The sequence below is a fragment of the Anopheles coluzzii genome, chromosome 2, assembly GCF_943734685.1.
Source record: "Anopheles coluzzii chromosome 2, AcolN3, whole genome shotgun sequence".
Taxonomy (NCBI): Eukaryota; Metazoa; Arthropoda; class Insecta; order Diptera; family Culicidae; genus Anopheles; species Anopheles coluzzii.
The window spans coordinates 2,931,384-2,948,979 of record NC_064670.1 but is presented as its reverse complement, the minus strand read 5'-3'; the positions used below and the strand labels follow the sequence as shown (position 1 = coordinate 2,948,979).

Genomic DNA, 17,596 nt, shown 5'->3' with positions numbered 1-17,596 from the left:
GAATCGTTCGATTCTGCACTCTCTTGCTACATCGCTCTCTCTCTTACTGTTTCTCACACTCTATCTTTCTCTCTTACTCTTTTCCCCCCTTGAAGCAAGCAAAAAGTGTTTGTGGCCAAGTCGGTGTGCGTACGTGCGTGCCCGTGTGTGTGTGTATGAGTGTGTGTTTGTAATTTGTGTATGTGTGTGCGTGCGCGTTTGCCGTGTTGGCAGTGCAGGAAAGTGCAACTCTCGTATTCCGTTGAACCGAATTAGAGAAGAAAGTTCCAGCATCCATCCGAGCGCTTCCTAGGCCGACTTCTAATATACAAGAAGCGCGCATACGGCAAAAGAACCGACACCGCAGATCAGCTAGCAGCAGCAGCAACGAAAGAAATCGTATCAAGACAGCTCCGGGCGACGGAGAAGAAGCGAGAAAGAGAGAGAGTGAGAAAAAGAACCCGACCTTCAGCTCGTCGTGCGGCCACCCGTCATCTCCCCAGTGGCAAATTGCTTTGTGTTCGAGAAGGCATCTGTCGAGTCGAGACCGAATCAAGACAAACGATTCAGCTACATCCCCACGGCTCTCCTCCCCACTCCTGCATCAACATGGCGGACTCTACGGAAGAAATTAACCAAATTCTTGACAACAAAACGCAGTCACCAGGTAGGAATGGCCGAAAAGCCGGCCGCATCACGTGTTTCCGGGCCCCGAGCCTTTCAGAACAGCCTGGAACAAATCGTGTTATCTATCGTCTGCTCCGGTTTTCCAACGGACCGGTTATTAGGTGTGTGTGTGTGTGTGTGAGGTCCTGCTTCTTCTGCGCTCGGCGTGCTTTCTTGCCAAATCGATAAACACCTTCGATCGAAAAGTTGGGCCCATTAAACGCCGTATTTCTTTCACCCATTCGTTGTCACCGGCTGTCCACGGTATGGGATATTTATCGATCCTTTCGGCAGCACCGACATAGCCAAACGCGATAAACCCGGGCTCCGGTTAACCTTGAGACACAATTTGAGCACCGAATTTGTTTGTCCACCTCGGCCTGGTCGGCAGTGGAAGCGAAGTAAGCGACCGTCACCACCATCTGGACACACTAGATGGTCGTTAGTGGTGTTAGTTGTGCATTTGCCGTTCGTTCGTATGGCGACATCTGACGCAACCAATCGAAGAGCTCGGTGTGGATGTAGAAAGGACGAAGCCAACGTACACGGACGCTAACGAACATCGTGTAAAACCAGCTGGTGGTGGTGGTGAACGGACGAACGGGTTTCTGTCGTTGCACACTTGAAAAGTGCGTATCCTTTTTTTAAGTTTCGTTGCTCCCCTTTTATGCACATAATATCGTCACAAGAGAATGCGCATTCTCTTTCTGCGAAGGTGCGAACAGAAATGGATCAATGAGCTTGATTCCGAAACCGAGCGATGCAACTTCGCAGCAGGTGGTGGTGTTGTTTGGTGGGCTCGAGTTTCGAGTTCGATGGCCCCCGCACCGGGCTGGACGGGCCAAGCCAAGCCGGTAATGGGATTTTGCACACCGGAAGCGGTCGAAATGTGCAGACAATAATGTGTCTGTTGCGCGAATGTGTGCTTCCACCGCACACACACACACACACAATTATTATGTAATCTTTTGGAAGCTAAAAATAGGCAGAAGCTCCAGAAAAATAAGGCAAAACATTTCAAACGATTAACCGATGGCGTTCTTTTGGGGAGGGGGGGTTGAACGGGGCTCGCTGAAGGAATATGGAGCTCAAATATGGAGGAATGTTCAAAACGCTTTGCCGCTTGGCCTCGGCCGGAAGTTGCATTCTTGTTAGGGTCGTTCACGTGCTTCTAAAGCGTTCCACAACCAAACACCTGGACACCTTGGCAACCGTGCCCAGCTGGGGGGAGGGAGGAGTGGTGGTGAGGCTTAACCATCGATGTGTCCTTTGGGAATAGGAGCTTTAGGGGGTTTAGAAACGTTTACGAGCGGAAGATAGGGAAAGCATTTTATTGAACTCACGCTTGCAGGACATTCAATCGATACCGGAGGCGATTTATAAACTACGAAGCAACGTAAAGATTGTTTTCCGTCGTCACTGTCGCCACCGATAAACAACAAGCGACGTGGGTGCGAGGGGACCTTCGAACCCGGGGACCATACATGACGTCAGGTCTGTCCCTTCGGAGTCGATTTTTCATGTTCCTTCGACTCGAGGGTTTATTTTTGTTGTGTCATAAATTTGTTCTTTCGTCCTAAACGCAGAGCCACCAAATAAAAAAGGTATGAGAAGGGCGGAATGTGTGTTTGGTATGTACCTGTCGGCAGCCATGTACACTGGGTTGGGTAAAGGAATAAGGACAGGTAGATCGATTGTGTGGGATCGCACTCAATATCTTATCTTGTGCCGAGGGCTCACCGTGGCGTAATTTGAGCATGTGTAAACGCGTTGAAGGTGTTGATATCCATTATTCACGGTGGACATGGTTGAAATGTAATTACATTAAACGACATTCAATCCGCAGGATTGATTGACACCCTGGAGCAAGGGAAAGTACTCGATGAACCGTTTAAAATGTGCATCTTGTGTGCATGAATGTTGGAAATTGTTTGAAGGAAAATAAAAAATTAAGCAGCTTAACTTTTTTGGATAAAAATCAATTTATACTTGCCCCCGGAGCACGTACCGCCGGTGTTTTGTAACACGGACAGAGCGAGGAAGAACCACCTCGCCGCCACTGCAGACAATCGAGAAAGGAAGTCTCGGCGCGGGTGCTGCCGTCTGTCGTCCGGGTGGAGGAAACCTTCCAAAGCACGGGACGGGAAGCTATGAATAAAACAATTTAACTTGAGAAAGTAAAACGGTAGCAGCAGGCAGGAGCACACAGCAAAAAAAAAAACTGCGGACACGAACACGATGCTGCAAGTAAGTGGAGGCGAAATTTGCTGTTACTACCGCCGTGGATGTGTGTTACATGAAGCACTAAAGGTGCAGCCGAATGGTCGTTTCTTGTTTAGCATATTGATATGCACGGGTTCGGGGGGTTTTTTTCTTTCAGTTTTCGGCATGTCGTTTGGGGCGTTGTGTTTGACCAACACAAATGTACACACACACTTGCTTCACTTGCCGACAATGTTTGCGGCGGACAGTTCGTTTGCATACTCCTTCCTTGTTTGTCCTTCCTGCTGAAGGATATTTGCAAGTGTGACAGGGAAGTGCGCTGTAAAGGTCATTCTAGAGCATCGTGGGCATCATAAATTGATTGCAATGAGCTGCTACGGTTGGTTTCCCCGCGGGATGGCCACGAACATAAATTTGTACTTAAATTTTAAATGAGAGAAGCAATTGTTTTGGTATCGGAATAGAAATAGATAGAAAGAAAATGTACCATAATGGCGTAACTTCAAGGATTCTTGTGTGTATCAGAAAGGTGTGATGAGAAGAAAAGGAACGGTTGAACAGAAGGTGTGAAGAGAGAGACAACAAGATTGGTTTCAGAAACTTCCTTTGGTTTCGGAAAGAGGAGGGGCGTTCGCCTGCCTGCCACTGCAAACAATGCAGAAGGCAGAAGCGGGTGCATTGTAGGGCTTACTTCCGAACCGGCGCAACTTGATGTTGCCGCTCGCCTTCCGGTATCCATCGGAGCGTGTCGGAGTTATGCGCTGCTGCTGTTGCTGCCGTTTCTATGCTGTGGCGCAGGCGAAAAGCAACCCAACTCGATGCTGCTACACCCCGGCACCGATGTGTGTGTGTTTTTTTTTACTAATCCGCTAATGGCGTTCCATTCATTCGTGTTGGTGCGTTGTGCGATTTGTGGCCGACACATGGCTGGAGAACCGCAGCCAGCCGCCCGAAGAGAAGAAGCGCACGCCTCTTGTGCTCGATGGTGCTCCGACAATGCGCGCCTCGGTTGTTACATATTTTAACATTTTGCTGGCAGTTCCTTCCTCCTCTCCGGTGCACCGCCGCCTGAGTTGCATTCGCGTCCGCTGCAGCAACCGTGGGCTCCGCAGACGACCTTCGGTCAAGGAAAACGGACGTGCGATGGGGGTGAGCGTGAGCGCCGCACTATACCCACATGTGTACGTGTGCACAACGTGGTATGCTGTGGAGTGTGCCGGTTTGATGTGTGTGTGTGGCGCTTTTGTGCCACACCGAAGGACAAGCCCGCTTTTGGCATGGCAATAATGAAATCATGTCACGGAAAAGGCACAGAAATAGTTTGCTCGCATGCATGGGACATTTAAATGTCACCGTCACATTTTGGGGCTGGTTGAGTTTGCTTTCTGATTTCATTTTCGATGAGCTTTCGTGGCGATTTTGTGCATGTTTAAATCGATAGTATTTATCATAAAAAGGAACATGGAACAGCTTACACTTAAAACGGATTTACAAGCGATTAGAGCAGGGGGAGTGCAATTGAAATTTAATTGCCCAACTGCTCAAAGCATGAATAATTCAAGCATATTCAATGAAATCAGTCTGCTCTGCTCATTTGTGCCTCTCTTGTTCTCTAAGTGTCCGACTGCCCAAGACAACCAGAGAACACGACCCGTTTGGAAATGGCGTTTCCAATTGGAGCTCAATTGGATTTATCGAGCGACAAAATGGCCAGAGAGATTCGGCGGAACGATTGTCATTCGAAGCCATCAAATCCCCGGGAAATCCACCGCTTTCTCGATTCTTTCGCGCTTCCCTTTTGGCAGCAAGCGTGTTGCTCTTGGCAAGCAAGAAGTTGGCAGAGATTTTCATGCTCCAGCTGTGGAGGAAATCAACCTACGAATGCTGGGGGCGTGGAGAAGGAAATGGGAAGATTTTTCCGGGTCGAAGCGCCCGGTTCTGCTCGCAACGGATGGGTTGGAAAAATATAGTACCCCGGCGTGGTCAAGCCATAAAATAAACGATCTTTCACACACATACACATACCATTGTGGAGGCAATCGAGGTGAAGACAATGTGAGGGTTGAGAGAAGAGTTATATGTGAAAAGCAATTGAATGAAACGACGACCATGTTGCTGGGGATGCTGAAGAGAACGTTCTTTGCTCTAAGAGTCAGTGCGACAAGAGATTTTTTTTTGTTCTCTTAAACGATGGTCTTAAATCGACGACAACCGACGCTGCGAATGGAGCTTTTTGGATAATTTTCTTTTCTCGTCCACCGGGCAAACGAATGAATCTTGCGGAGCCTCATTCTGCCCCTTGGCGCTCCGGCCCTAGGGAAGCGAACAGATTGGCTCCGGGGGGGGAAAGAAATTCTCTTTGAAAGCTAATTAATTTACAGCACTCGGAAACGGGACACACCAACCGTACGCAAGACGAGGCACGGGCAGCCACCAGTGCACTGCGCCGAAGAAGCAGAGGCTAACCTACCGGAAGGAGCGTTAAGGTAGGCTTTCTAACGAGCAAATGCCGGGTTAGTGTGGCGGGTACGGACTGCGCCGTTGGATTCGAGCAGAAGTACCGTAACGCGATGACTTAATTCGACCGGCGTTTGGGGGGGCCACTAGCTACTAATGATGGAAGGGGCGAGGTGGTGGTATAAAATCACCTTGATTTATTCGAAACAGGGTGACATAACTGTGTCTGCGGTGCTGTACGGTCGGCTCTCCCAAGTGCTCATTTCCCTTCGCCATCGCCGGTGGACCTAATTGTGATCCAGATCGGGATGGAAAGAGAGTTAATTCGTGCTTAAATTGTGTCTCGATTGTCGGTCGATGTGGAAGGAAGGAAAAAAACACACGATCGTCGTTTGTGTAAATAGAGGTATATTGATTGTAATAACCGGTCATCGAAGATAATTTCAGTGGTGTGCGGCAAGATTTGATGTTTTTTTGTTATTGTTTTGTTCATGCACCATAAACTCCCCAACTCCTGCTCGGCTCGTTGGTTTGGTTCACTGCAGTCTGCATCAAGGCCGGACCGGGCAGGTGTGGTGGGGTTGAAGAGTTATGGTGATCATGTTCATGTTCCGAATGCATTGCCTCTCTCGCTCTCTCGCTCTGTGGGGCTCTTTCACACGAATGCATACACACAAAGGGGGTCAGTTGGTGCCCGGTTTTAAAAGAAAAGCCTTCTTCTTCCTCCCTGCTGTTGCTGTGTGTGACGATGGTGGTGGTGGTGGCCCGGGGGAAAACGGGTCATCGGTTTTCCCCTCTTGCTTCGTGCACTCTAATGTGTGCCAAATATGCATCCATATATACGATGCGGTACGGTATTGTGTTCGGCGTGTGTGTGTGTGTGTCAGTCGGTCTAGCGCCTAGCGTGTGTGCGCCATGGTTCGATGATCCGCAAAGGGTCGCGGAACGGATTTGGAACGGAGCCAGCCAAATAATGCGGCAGATAGAGAGAGTATCGCCCCTCTCCACCATTCTCAGCTCCTCCCCAATACGGGACGACATGAGGGACCGACCGGCGTTTTTTCCTGTTTGTTGCCGCCGATTTCGATCGATTTGCTTTGCACTTTTGGCACAGTGTGTGTGTGTGGTGTGGCATTATCGCTTTGTTCACGATGATGTCCGAAGAGTCGCAATGAATGGCCGATTCCAGTCCAGTAAGAGGTTTTCCTTCGTGGCCAATGTTGAATACGAAAGGTGCCAACATGAGCTGAATTCGAATTGTTGGTTGTAATGCATTCAGCAACATATTTTGCTATCTATACATCTGAAGTATTTGAAATGTGCTGTATTTATTAAAATAATGTTAAACTAACAACATGGCTTTTGCTACTCGTCCAGATGGAACTGACAAAGTCTACAAAGCAGCGTTCATTTATCTTATCTTGCTCGCCAAAGTCGGTGCCATCATCGACTCATCAGTTTTCTAATCCTTTCTTTATCGGCTGCGGGAAAAAAACTCGAATCTATAATACCCTCTCTCTCTGCCTAATGGTTGGTCGGTTGTGCTGCTCAGTTGTAGCAGTTTACCCCTTTTTCAACCCCTTTTGTTTTTTTTTGTTGTTGTTGTAGACGGTGGAGGTCACTGCCGATTTGAGGTGAAAATTTTCACACCCATTCACACCCCAACGGGGGATACCAAGTCAAGCAAGTAACTTTTCCACACAACAACCTCAAAAGCAAGAGGAAAAAAACATCGCCGCCGCCGCCGGTAGAGGTCTTTGTTAGCGTGTCGAACAGAGTTCGTTGTAAAGCCGGGTGAAATGAGGTGTTAATTTCAATGTCAGAGAGTCACAGCCCCTTCGGCCGTCGAGAGAGGCTTGGGTGCGCGCGCGTTCGACGAACTAACGCTAACTGGAGGAGCCCAACTGTGTTAGTGATACCTGTGGGGGCGGAGAGACAAGATTGGAAATGGGTTGGACTTATCACTGCACTGGAAATGCGCATTATGAACGATAGTGCAAAATCTCGGTCCACTATGAGAATCCTGTATATGACGACTAAGTCCTGAGGAGACTTGAACTTGGGACGACCATGTAGCTGAACTGAGCATGTTACGGATGTACCACGAGACCTCTCTTCATTAGCTCTGCAATAATCGTACTAGTATCTGCTACCTCTGATGTAGTCTAGTCTTGTAAGTCATTGAGACACCCAACAATCATTATTATGAACGCTAGAATGTTCAGAAAAACACCGTCTTTCGGTCTGAAATGTCCAAAAAATATGATTACATGTCTCTGATTAGTAACTAATCTTTATCACCACAGCACAAACAGTGTGCAAAATTACTGACAACTTCTTCCACTACGGTGTCCAGCAAGCACAGCAGCCCCAGCCATCTTTATCGGTTCAGTTGAGGGTGGCTCATATTTTTGCGCACCCGTTAAGATTGGCCTTATCTTATCTATCGACCGGAGATCATTTATGGTGCTGCAAAGTGCAGTCGAAGCTAAATGTGTGTGCTTCGGTGGCCTTTGGACATTCTCTTTGGAACGAAACGCACTCGCTAAAATGTTTCGAACACAAGCGTGCGCGGACTGTGAAAGTAAACAAACATACGCTGGCCACTCTGGTTGGTGGTAGTGGTGTGCGTTTGTGGGACGTCAATTATTGACGGGGATACCAGGTGGAGAGAAAGAGAGAACGGAGAACGCCTACAGTGGGTGGATTTAATCCTGCAGCTCCCTTGGGGTGTGTCCGTGTTGGAGCGCATTTGCTTGCGCACGTTCCGTCTGGTCAGTGAGGTAGTGCGAGTTCGCTTCTAGATGCTTCTGGGCGACACAAACACCCGCGTTCGAGATGGCGCCTGTGCTGTTTTGGGGGTGGTGGTGTGAGCTCCGAGATGCCCGATTTCGTCGCCGTCTGGTGGTGTTTATCTACTCGTTCGCAGTGGCACGTACACGTCATCGTGTAAACGGTGCGAAGGGGAAGTTGAAAGCGCCACTCACGCGCACACCGCATTCGCGTTCGTTGACGGCGCAGTAGGGGTAAACAAATTAATCGACCTATATATATTTACCCATTTCGTTATTGCTCACATTACAAACAGACCGCAATGCTTCTGTGTCCAGTTGGTAGCTGGAACCGGGAGACTGATCGATTTGCAAATCGAATTGGAAAGTAATTGTCATTGAGCAAGCTTTGAAGCGACCTTGTTTTTTCTTGAAGGGGATTAATTGAATTTTCTTTCTGTTTCATTATCTCTGTCCAGCGAACCGTAAACACAAACATCACAATCATCGCGATCGCTTACCGCGATCATTCCTACAGCGGTCAATGATCTCTTATTCGTGATCGTGGGTTTTTCCTTTACACTTTGATGAACGTGCCGACCTTGACACTGATCGTCGGCGCATAAAACTGTCAAGGGGAAGAGCAATCAAGAGAAGAGCGGGTTGGTAGAGATCGTCAAGTTAGGAAAAAAGGGCCAACCAGCGTGAACTTCAACACTGGAATGATTATCGCAACCGTCGCTTGGTTGTGACTGTGATGGTCACGAGGCCGTAGATGCTTGAGTGATGATGACGTGACGTGAGTGCAGCTTTAGCGGTGTAGTCGTCGTTAATACTCTGATACAACCATTTTGCTTTTCGCACCAGTTTGACGTACTCTCGCTGGTCTTGGTGTGGCGTGTCAGAATTGATGCCACGTCGTTGCAATGAATCATGCGGTATATCCACCGCAGCAGATGGGCAGCTGGGAAATGGGAATCAGCCGGCCACAGCACACCCACGGCAAAATCAACCAGATATATGGGGGTTGGAAAATCAGAATTTAATTAGTGTGCTTTCTCTCCATACTCGGCGGTCGATAATTGCTAGAATTCATGCTTAATGTTGCCAGGCAAAATGCTAGCCACGAAGTGAAGGACCGAATGGATAGAGCAATAGAATAAAATGTGCAAGAAGCCGCCCGTCTGCTCTCCCCACCAAAGCGGCCCCTCTTGAAGCTAAAAATGGACCAAAGCTAACGCGCAAGAATACCGTAAATAGGCAGCAGCAGCAGCAGCCACGATCGCCATAGCGAGGCACCATGACGGACGGACGCCATCCGTGATCGTTGGTGTGCGCGATCGGTATCTGCGTGGATCTGCAGCGCCACTCACCCAAGCTGCAAGTTATTCAACCCGATCCGTGTAAGCTTTTTCGTCAGTGTCGTGCTCTTCGATGTTTTCTTTTGCATCCTTCAATCGTTCGGCAGCTGTTCGGAAGTGGTTTGAGTTGTTGTGTGAGTGCATCAAATTAAGATATATTGCGACGGGGGGAAACAACCAAACTCCAACCAAACGCACCAAAAACCAAAGCTCTCGTTTGCGAGCAGCCAAAACAAAACCGGAAAATGGGAATATGCACTTGCGCGCCGTTGGGCTGTGGCAGGTGATTTATTTACACCGGCCGGGCCTCATCGATGTGCTTTCATGGAAATTTATCATTTCGGTTGAGCTGTTGTGGAAGCGTTGTTTTTCGTTGCTGCGTCTTTGCTCATTATTGTTGTGAAGCTTTAGGGAAAGCGCGTGGATTCGTTTCGGCATTTTTTAGGGCTCAAGCACAGCACAGAGAAACAGCGGTTTGAAAGTAGGCTGCGTTTTTGTGGGGCTACATCTTAGTTGCAATGGGTGAAAAAATCCTCCAGCAACAAAAAACAAGTTACGTACGTAAGTTATTTCGACAATATATTAAGCAGCAAGAAGCAATAAATCAGTTCGATATTGGTCGTGAAGCATGTTGGCAGACACATTTTGACCGATGAGGGGGGGATCTACCTCTGATGTACCGGGCGCTTTTGACGTAAAACGATTGTTTTGGTATGATTGAAGGGTCGTTAGCTTGGGGCTCCCTCGATCAGACGAGGAACTGCAGGAAGCAACGACGTGTACCTTCCGCAGCAAAAATGCGCCTGTGTGTGTGCGTGTGTGGGGGCAAATTAACACATAATCACGCTTAATATTAACTTCCGTTTATTTTGCCCACAAACTACGAAACCACCGTGTGCGTGGCATGATTTGGTGTTGTTATTAATCGAGAAGGAAAGCATTTTTCCTTCCTCTCCCTGCGGTGGGCATTGTTTTATAATACAACAAGGCAGCATCCGGGAGTAATGAGGGTGAGCAGTAGTAGGAGCATGTGTTGATTTTGTTAAAACAGAAAAGGCATAAATTAAGCGAGCGAAGAGTTGGTACGATTCGCTTGTTTGTTTGAGCTTGTTAAGCATGTAAAGCTTTCTTCCTGCATGAACTGGGTGTAGCAGCGTGTGTGCGTAACATGTATTTTAATAACTCAGTATCATGTTTCAATTTACATGATCCATCAGGCACAACATAATTGGTTTGAATATTTATTTTATTAGTTGCGATAACAGCACAAAACCTGAAACTTTTAGTGAACTTCCATTATCTCATCGTAGCGGTGCGCACGTGGTGGAGGTACGTCAGCCTTTTGTCGAGCCCCACGTGTGGTGTGCGTGCCTGGTGTGCGTGACTTCCTTTTGCTATCGCTGTGAAGTGCGTTTCGTGTCGGAATGTAGACGCCATAATCCGTGGAAAAGGATGGCGCTTCCTTTTGTAGGTCTTCCTTGCTTGGGCGCTGAGAGTTCCTTGGCTTACGCTCGATTTTTCACGCGTCCGTAGACATGCGAAAGCTTTTCTCAGATTGTGTATGTACGTCTAGCAAGCGGTTGTAAAGATTGAAGACCGACGAAAGGAGTAATTAATCATACGAAGAAATAAATCTTCAATGGACCGAAACGTTCTGGCCCTTTTTTTAACAAGTGCAAGACGGTCCTAAAGACCTTTTTACATTTACTCTTGACATTTAAAAGTAGTAGTCGAGGGGAGAGAAATGCTAGCCCGAGACCTTCGTCAATTTCCTGTTTCATTTGCATGGAGCGTTGCTCGGAACTCTGCTTGCAAGTTTGCTAGAACTCAGTCAGCCGGAAAAGGCGTTTAGCGTTGAGTTTTCGCTTCTAGTTCATTGTTCGTTTTCTTCGATTGCTTTCCTTCGTGCGTTGTATACCGGCTAACCTCAGCATTCACGTTAGCGTAATCGATCGGATTGGCTTTTTGTTGCCGTTGGGCAATTGGTGCTGCTATGTAACGCAGCTCCAAACAGGAGGTTACCACGTTGTAGACTCAACCACGAACAGAACAAATGCCTCGAACGTCCTAGAAACATTCTCGATTGTTTCAAGCGAGGCATTGAGTGGCTTGAGAGGGTGAAACTAGCCAGGTTGGCAAAATGTTAGTCAATTAGATTATCCACTCGCTTAAGCATCCTGTAGTGCAAACACAGAAACGGGGAAATAAGATGGATTACAGGTCATTCCCTCACTTTTCCAGCAGTTAGTATGCATGATCTTCCTAAGACTTCAAAACATCCGTTAAATTGTACGGATGCTATCAAATTTGATAATTAATTCGACCTCACTTCTTCCAGCCTCGCGCAGACCCTTGCGATCCGTACGTGTGCAAGATAGTTTTTAACGAGGCTCCGGGCACTTTGCCTTGCCAGCAGGTGAATGAATAAGGGGAAGACAGAACGTAAAAAAGCATAACGATCTTGCGCAATCAGAAATAGCTCTCCGGGAACAATAAACCGTGCGCGCGGCGTTAGGGTTTGCGATGCGCACCTGATACGTACGCGAATGCTGTGCTCCTCCACGTTCTCTGGAGAACTACCCCCGCCAGCGTGCCATATGGAGCAAGACGGGGATTAGCGTCGGCAGATCGAACGGGGAATTTTCTGCCGTGCTTTTCTGTGTGTCCTCTCTCTCTCTCTCTTCCCTTCGCATCGGATCCAGATGAGTTGCTGTGTTTTGTGGCTTGTTTGTGAGGTCGTTCCATTGTGGGACTTCGTCCCGTCCGCTTCGGGGCTTTGATGCTTCTCTTTTTTTGGTGAAAGTTGCACCTGTTGCTGGACATATGCTGCACTTCAAACCGATTTCTAAAACCGACATAGAACTTCAGGTGCGGGATGAAAGGGGAGGAACCTGTTGGTGGCGAGTTCGGTGGAGTGCTTTAGATAACGGCATCTAGAAACCAGCAACATCTCCCCCTTTGCTCAATCGCGCGCTGGCTAATGAAGTGTCGGCGACTGTGGGTGGCGCTAATGAAGTCAGAAGTGAAGCCTGCAAACCATCAAAAAGCTGAGGAAGTTTTTTTTACATTTCCGGTGCGAGGCGATAAAGTCGCCAGCATCGTTTGAAGCCCCGTGTGTACGATGATCATACGAGAAGTGCACTCGAGTGGGTCGAATGTTCGAGCTGACGAGCTCGGTTGTAGTACATAACCACAACTCATGAGATCATGATTACCTGGTTCGTCCGCAGATCGTAACCATGGATCGGCGTCTCGGATGTGTTTGTTTTACTAACTCACATCATTCGTGTCGATGGTGGAGCTATATTTCTTTAGACTTTGTTGTGTCACACAGGTTACAGCTGGGCTTGAAAAGATCATTGTGTTCTTTTTATGGCTCGTTCACACATCATAACGTCTGTGTTGAAGTTTGGAAATGAATGGATCCAAGGCTTTGTGAACGTTTTCTTATAACATTTTTAACGATGCCGCTAACAAGAATCGCGCTAAATCCAAGTATCTGTCAGGGAAAACACTATTTAACTGCTAAAGCTTTCTAGAGCTTTTGTCCATTAAGTGGCACAACAGCTCATGCCAACTTCACTAAAACTGTCACAGAATGTTCTAGCAGGATTTCAAAAAACATTCGATTCATCTCTGTAACTTCATGCTTCAACAAAAAAAAGGAAGCCAAGCAATGTGGTCACAGAGGAATGTTGGGTCTTTCAATGGATAAAGTCCTCGGCTTTTCTCGCTGGAGTTCGTGGACATCGTAAACTTCCCAAAGCCTGCAACTTTTTGCCATTCGTTGTAAGCAGAACCGTCTTCCAGATTGTTCTGTTCAGCAGCAGTGGGATGATCTCACGTACAACTTCCATACAACACCGCACCGGGTTTCTGCACGTTCAACCGATCCATATCGCGTACGCGTTTGAAGTCCAGCAGGCCGCTTGGAGTCGGAATTTGTTTTTTCCTCAAACGTCTTCTAGATTTAAATACCTTACGCTGAGTAATTTATGCGTTTCTCGCCCGGGCTATGTTTAGACGCTGTGGTGTACGGTTCGGGCCCAGTTGGCTGGGCTAACTTCTTCAGCGGCTGCTAACAGAAACCGGCTGCTCTCTAAATGTAAATGTCACGCCTTGGAGGCTAGAATGGAGAAAGATTCTTTCGTCGCTTACCTATTACGTTTAAGATATTGGGTTCTTCGTGCCTGCCTTCTCCGCAGTGGCTGCGATATCGATGGCCGTAGGACGCTGCTGGCAAGTGTTGAGAGCGGGAGCAAGATTAATGGCTGCACTTGGCGGTGTCCACTTCGGGGTAGGTTGCTGCTTCGACAGCATTCTGTCGGATGATCTTCATTTCGCTCATTTGAAATCGGTCCGTTCCGTTTGTGCCGGGTGGCGTTGTTTCGAATTGATGCAGAAAATCGTATTAGCATAGCTAATTTAGTGCGAAGCCTATTGATTGGCGGTTGGTCGATGGTTGGCGTCATTTCTCGAGGAAAGAGACGGAGGAAATGCGGATTAGTGAAATTAGGTAGAATATCCCTCAATTTACGTGGCGAGGACGTAGGTTTTCAAAAATGTTTTGGAGGGGCCTTATCCATCCAGAGGGAAACTATCACTGTACTTCCGATTAGTGTATTTTTGTAATGTCCATCTGAAGACTAATTCAAGTTTCAAACTCTCGCTTCATTAGGCTACTCATGATGGTTCAGTGTGTCACTGACTCGTATATAGGCAGAGTGGGTCGTTTCTGCTCGTCAACGCGTTACTGCCATCAATGACATGCAAAGGTCAGAATTAGTCATACCATTATTAGCATAGCTCGCATGAGTGACATGCTAGACGGGTTTCCTAAAACGAATACAGCCGCGCACGTTCGTGGGAGAGAAGAATGTTTGCAGCGCAACCCGTTTGACAATGTGACGATGATAGTTTGTGTTGTTGTTGCGCTCTGCTGTTCGATCGGCTGTAGTTCTGTGTTGCGCAAACAACGGGCAATAAAAATAAAAAACCCCGAAAAACACATTCCATCAATCAGAGAGTAGCGCCATCGTTTGCGTTAGTCGATCGCTACTACCAAAATAACACCGATAAGAGGCACACGATGGGGCCGATTTGATCCTTTCGCTGTTGGAAGATGATCATTATGCTACGCCGAGATATAGCCCACGCGACCGTCCGAAAGTGTTTTGTGTTTGTCTTTTCCCATCCACATCCCCCGTGTGTTTTATGACTCCTCGATTTGTTTTGAATCGATCGCGTTCGTGCGCTTGACACAGCGCGCAGGAAATGCATTGCGTGCGTGCGTGCGTGCAGTTACATCACTTTCCTCCGCGCGGATCGCGCTTCTCGCGTGCACACACACCCACACACGCGTTGTCATCGTTGTTTGTGTGTGTGCGGGTCGACCTTTTTTCATTGTGCCTGAATTTATCGCCAGCGGACGATCGATTAGTAGCTTTCTCCTCTTCGTTGCATCGAATGTCAATCGGCAAGACGTCAATTTTACAATCACTTTTGATGCCTGTGTGTGTATGTGTTCATTCCAACTTCCACCCGCTTTTTTGCGCACTTACCGAGGGGTGCTGAAGGTTGGGTGGGATTGTGTTCTGACACACACACACACTCAACGGCTACGGGGCGTGGTTGGGGGTGGTAATCTCTTAATACTTATCCGAATTTATTGCTGCTGCAACAGCGCCGTCGATCGGCTTCGGTGGGCGCACTAAAACCCCATTCCGTCCACTTATTCGATTGGTTTCTTCTCGTTTAGCTCGCGGGAAGCTCGGAGCCGGCGTGCATTCGATCGGTTCTTGGCGTGGTTTTGACACGCCCAACCACGCGGCGACTTCACTTCACAAACTATCGGCGATGGTGGCGCGGCATATTGTGCTAATTTAATTATCTCTTCAAATCGGACACGTCGCGGAATGGACCAAAGCCGCCCGATTGGACCGCTGGGGTCCATCGACAATGGACGTCTGGCTCCATTTCGATTATCTGCTATTTATTTGGTGTCTGCAAGCGTAGAGATTCCTTTCCGCGGTGGAAGCCATCGGAACCGACATTCGTTTACATTGGCTTACGGACGGGCAAAGAATGGATTAGGGATGGATCGATAGGATTGGATAAATATAGAGCCAATGCTCTGATGATTGCATTCGAATGGATCCATCCCCGCGCTCTGTCGTGCTTAAACCGTAAGCTACGATACAGTTCAATAAAAATAGTGGCAGAGGGCAAAAAAATGCATTTAAACCTCGATCCTAATGAGCTTCGCTGCACTAATCGCCATTAGCAAACAAAAACAAATAAAAAAAGGGACCCAATTCCTTCGTTCTCTCATTCTCTTGTTCCGATTCCTGTGCAAACCATTGTGATATGAATATTCATCGCCGTTCAAATATATTGCACGGCCAGCGCAGTTTAATGTAATATTTATAAAACGCACCTGCGGAAAACAACGTGAAGGCGCACTGAATTTAAATTAAATGTTACCCTCCTCTTCGACGCCTGCCAGCAAGCAGCTCACGGTTCAGCAGCGCAACATGTAACGGGTAGAGTAACACGTGTGGTGGCTCGCTCGGTAACGGTTCATCGTTAGCGGATCTTCGCAGTGGTAGATTGTTGGATAAATTTATGCGCACCAATTTAGGCTCATGGGTGTCGCCTTCCTTCCCACCTTCTTCGGCCAAGGTGCGTGAAGTAATGTTCCGGTCTAAAAATGACGTCATCTCGTCGCTTCCAGGAATCGTTCGCCGCGTGGCTGACCTACTTCTTGCTCTCGGTGGTGGTTTTTTAAATGTGTTATCCTGCTTTTTTCGATGCTCTGCCGCTAGAGGACAAGGTTGGAAAACAAATTACATTAAGAGACATACTCACGCACACCCCCCTTGACTGACTGGTGGTAGTTATCAGTAAAATTTTTGCTAGTTTCGCAACGACAGTGTTGTGTGAGCGAACGACACTAATTATGTTGGATTAGCTAACGCGCGCTGTGCAGGGCTAATATTCATGAGTGCTCTCATGCCGGTATTGGTGGAAGAGAGGGAAAAAAGTACACATCAGCAAACCATTTGTGGAACTATTTACGAGGAAATGGTGTGCCATCGTCCATAAATATGGATATTATTGCACGGCACGATGAATGTATTGTTATGAGCTTTTTTATGGTAGAATTGGAATGTTCTGTTTTTGGGTGTGAAAAGGGAAAGCAAATGAAAATTAAAATTGTCCGAGGATCGTCGAGGTAGTTCAATGGTGCATTCTAATAAACAAATATAGTTAATTAAAAATCCCAAAATTAACAATGAGTGCAAACAATACATATTGACGTCATTTGTCAATCAGTGTCGTCTTTCTTTTGACATTGTCCTTGTCCACGGGATTTTGACGAATATTTTGCCCTGTCATGCGTATCTAACCATGATAAACATCAGGTATTTTGCCCGTCCTGATAAGATAACGTCTACAAACAGCTGTTCGGAAAAAAAGATACGAAACAAGTAAGCGTTAGCTGATACATGTCAATGTCAATTAGTAACAGAACCTTTACAATCTCTTTCGAGCTTACCCTGTGTGTCATTCGCCAATGAAGCACGGAATGAAGCATTTGCATTTTCGCTGGTCAGCTGTTTAGCCCTTAGCTGTGTCTTTTGCCTGCCTGGAGTAAAGAAAGAGACGCATAAATGTAATTGCAGACGTAAATTGGACCAAGCATAATACGTGCTGCGCATACACGCGTGCTTCTTCCTTCCTTCTGGGCGGTCGATATTGAAGGAGAAACCCTGACCAGAAGGTACCGGCGACACTCAACGTTCGCCTGAAGTGTCTGACCAGTGGGCATACAATTTTCGCTTCACCCAACCAAAAGTTTTCCAATGTCCGCATGTGCACGTGAGGTCACGAACTGTCTGTGTTGCGTTTGCACACTTACGTCACCGTTCCGGAATGTCGTCAATGTTTCACTGTTTCCCTCCGAGCTATACATTGCCTCATTGTGTGTTTGTGTGTGTGTCGTTGACTCATAAAACTTTTCTTCCGATTTTCAGCGACAATTTTCATCACGGGTAGTAAGCATCATTGAACTATGAATATCCGAGCACGTGCCGGGTCGGTCCGTTTAGATATGAGAAAAGTATTTATATAGCGCCT

The 17,596-nt window shown here is 47.4% G+C and overlaps 1 protein-coding gene across 7 annotated transcripts in view; it reads left to right on the top strand.

Moving 5' to 3' along the window:
- Positions 1-17,596, top strand: part of LOC120948620 (capping protein inhibiting regulator of actin dynamics) — a 98,083-nt gene that overhangs the window by 973 nt on the left and 79,514 nt on the right. For all 7 annotated transcript variants that reach the window (XM_049606754.1, XM_040365171.2, XM_040365165.2 and 4 more), the window contains exon 2: positions 96-646. In XM_049606754.1, coding sequence (XP_049462711.1) covers positions 589-646 — 58 coding nt within the window. In that variant the 5' untranslated portion in view covers positions 96-588. The remainder of the gene's footprint in view (positions 1-95; positions 647-17,596) is intronic.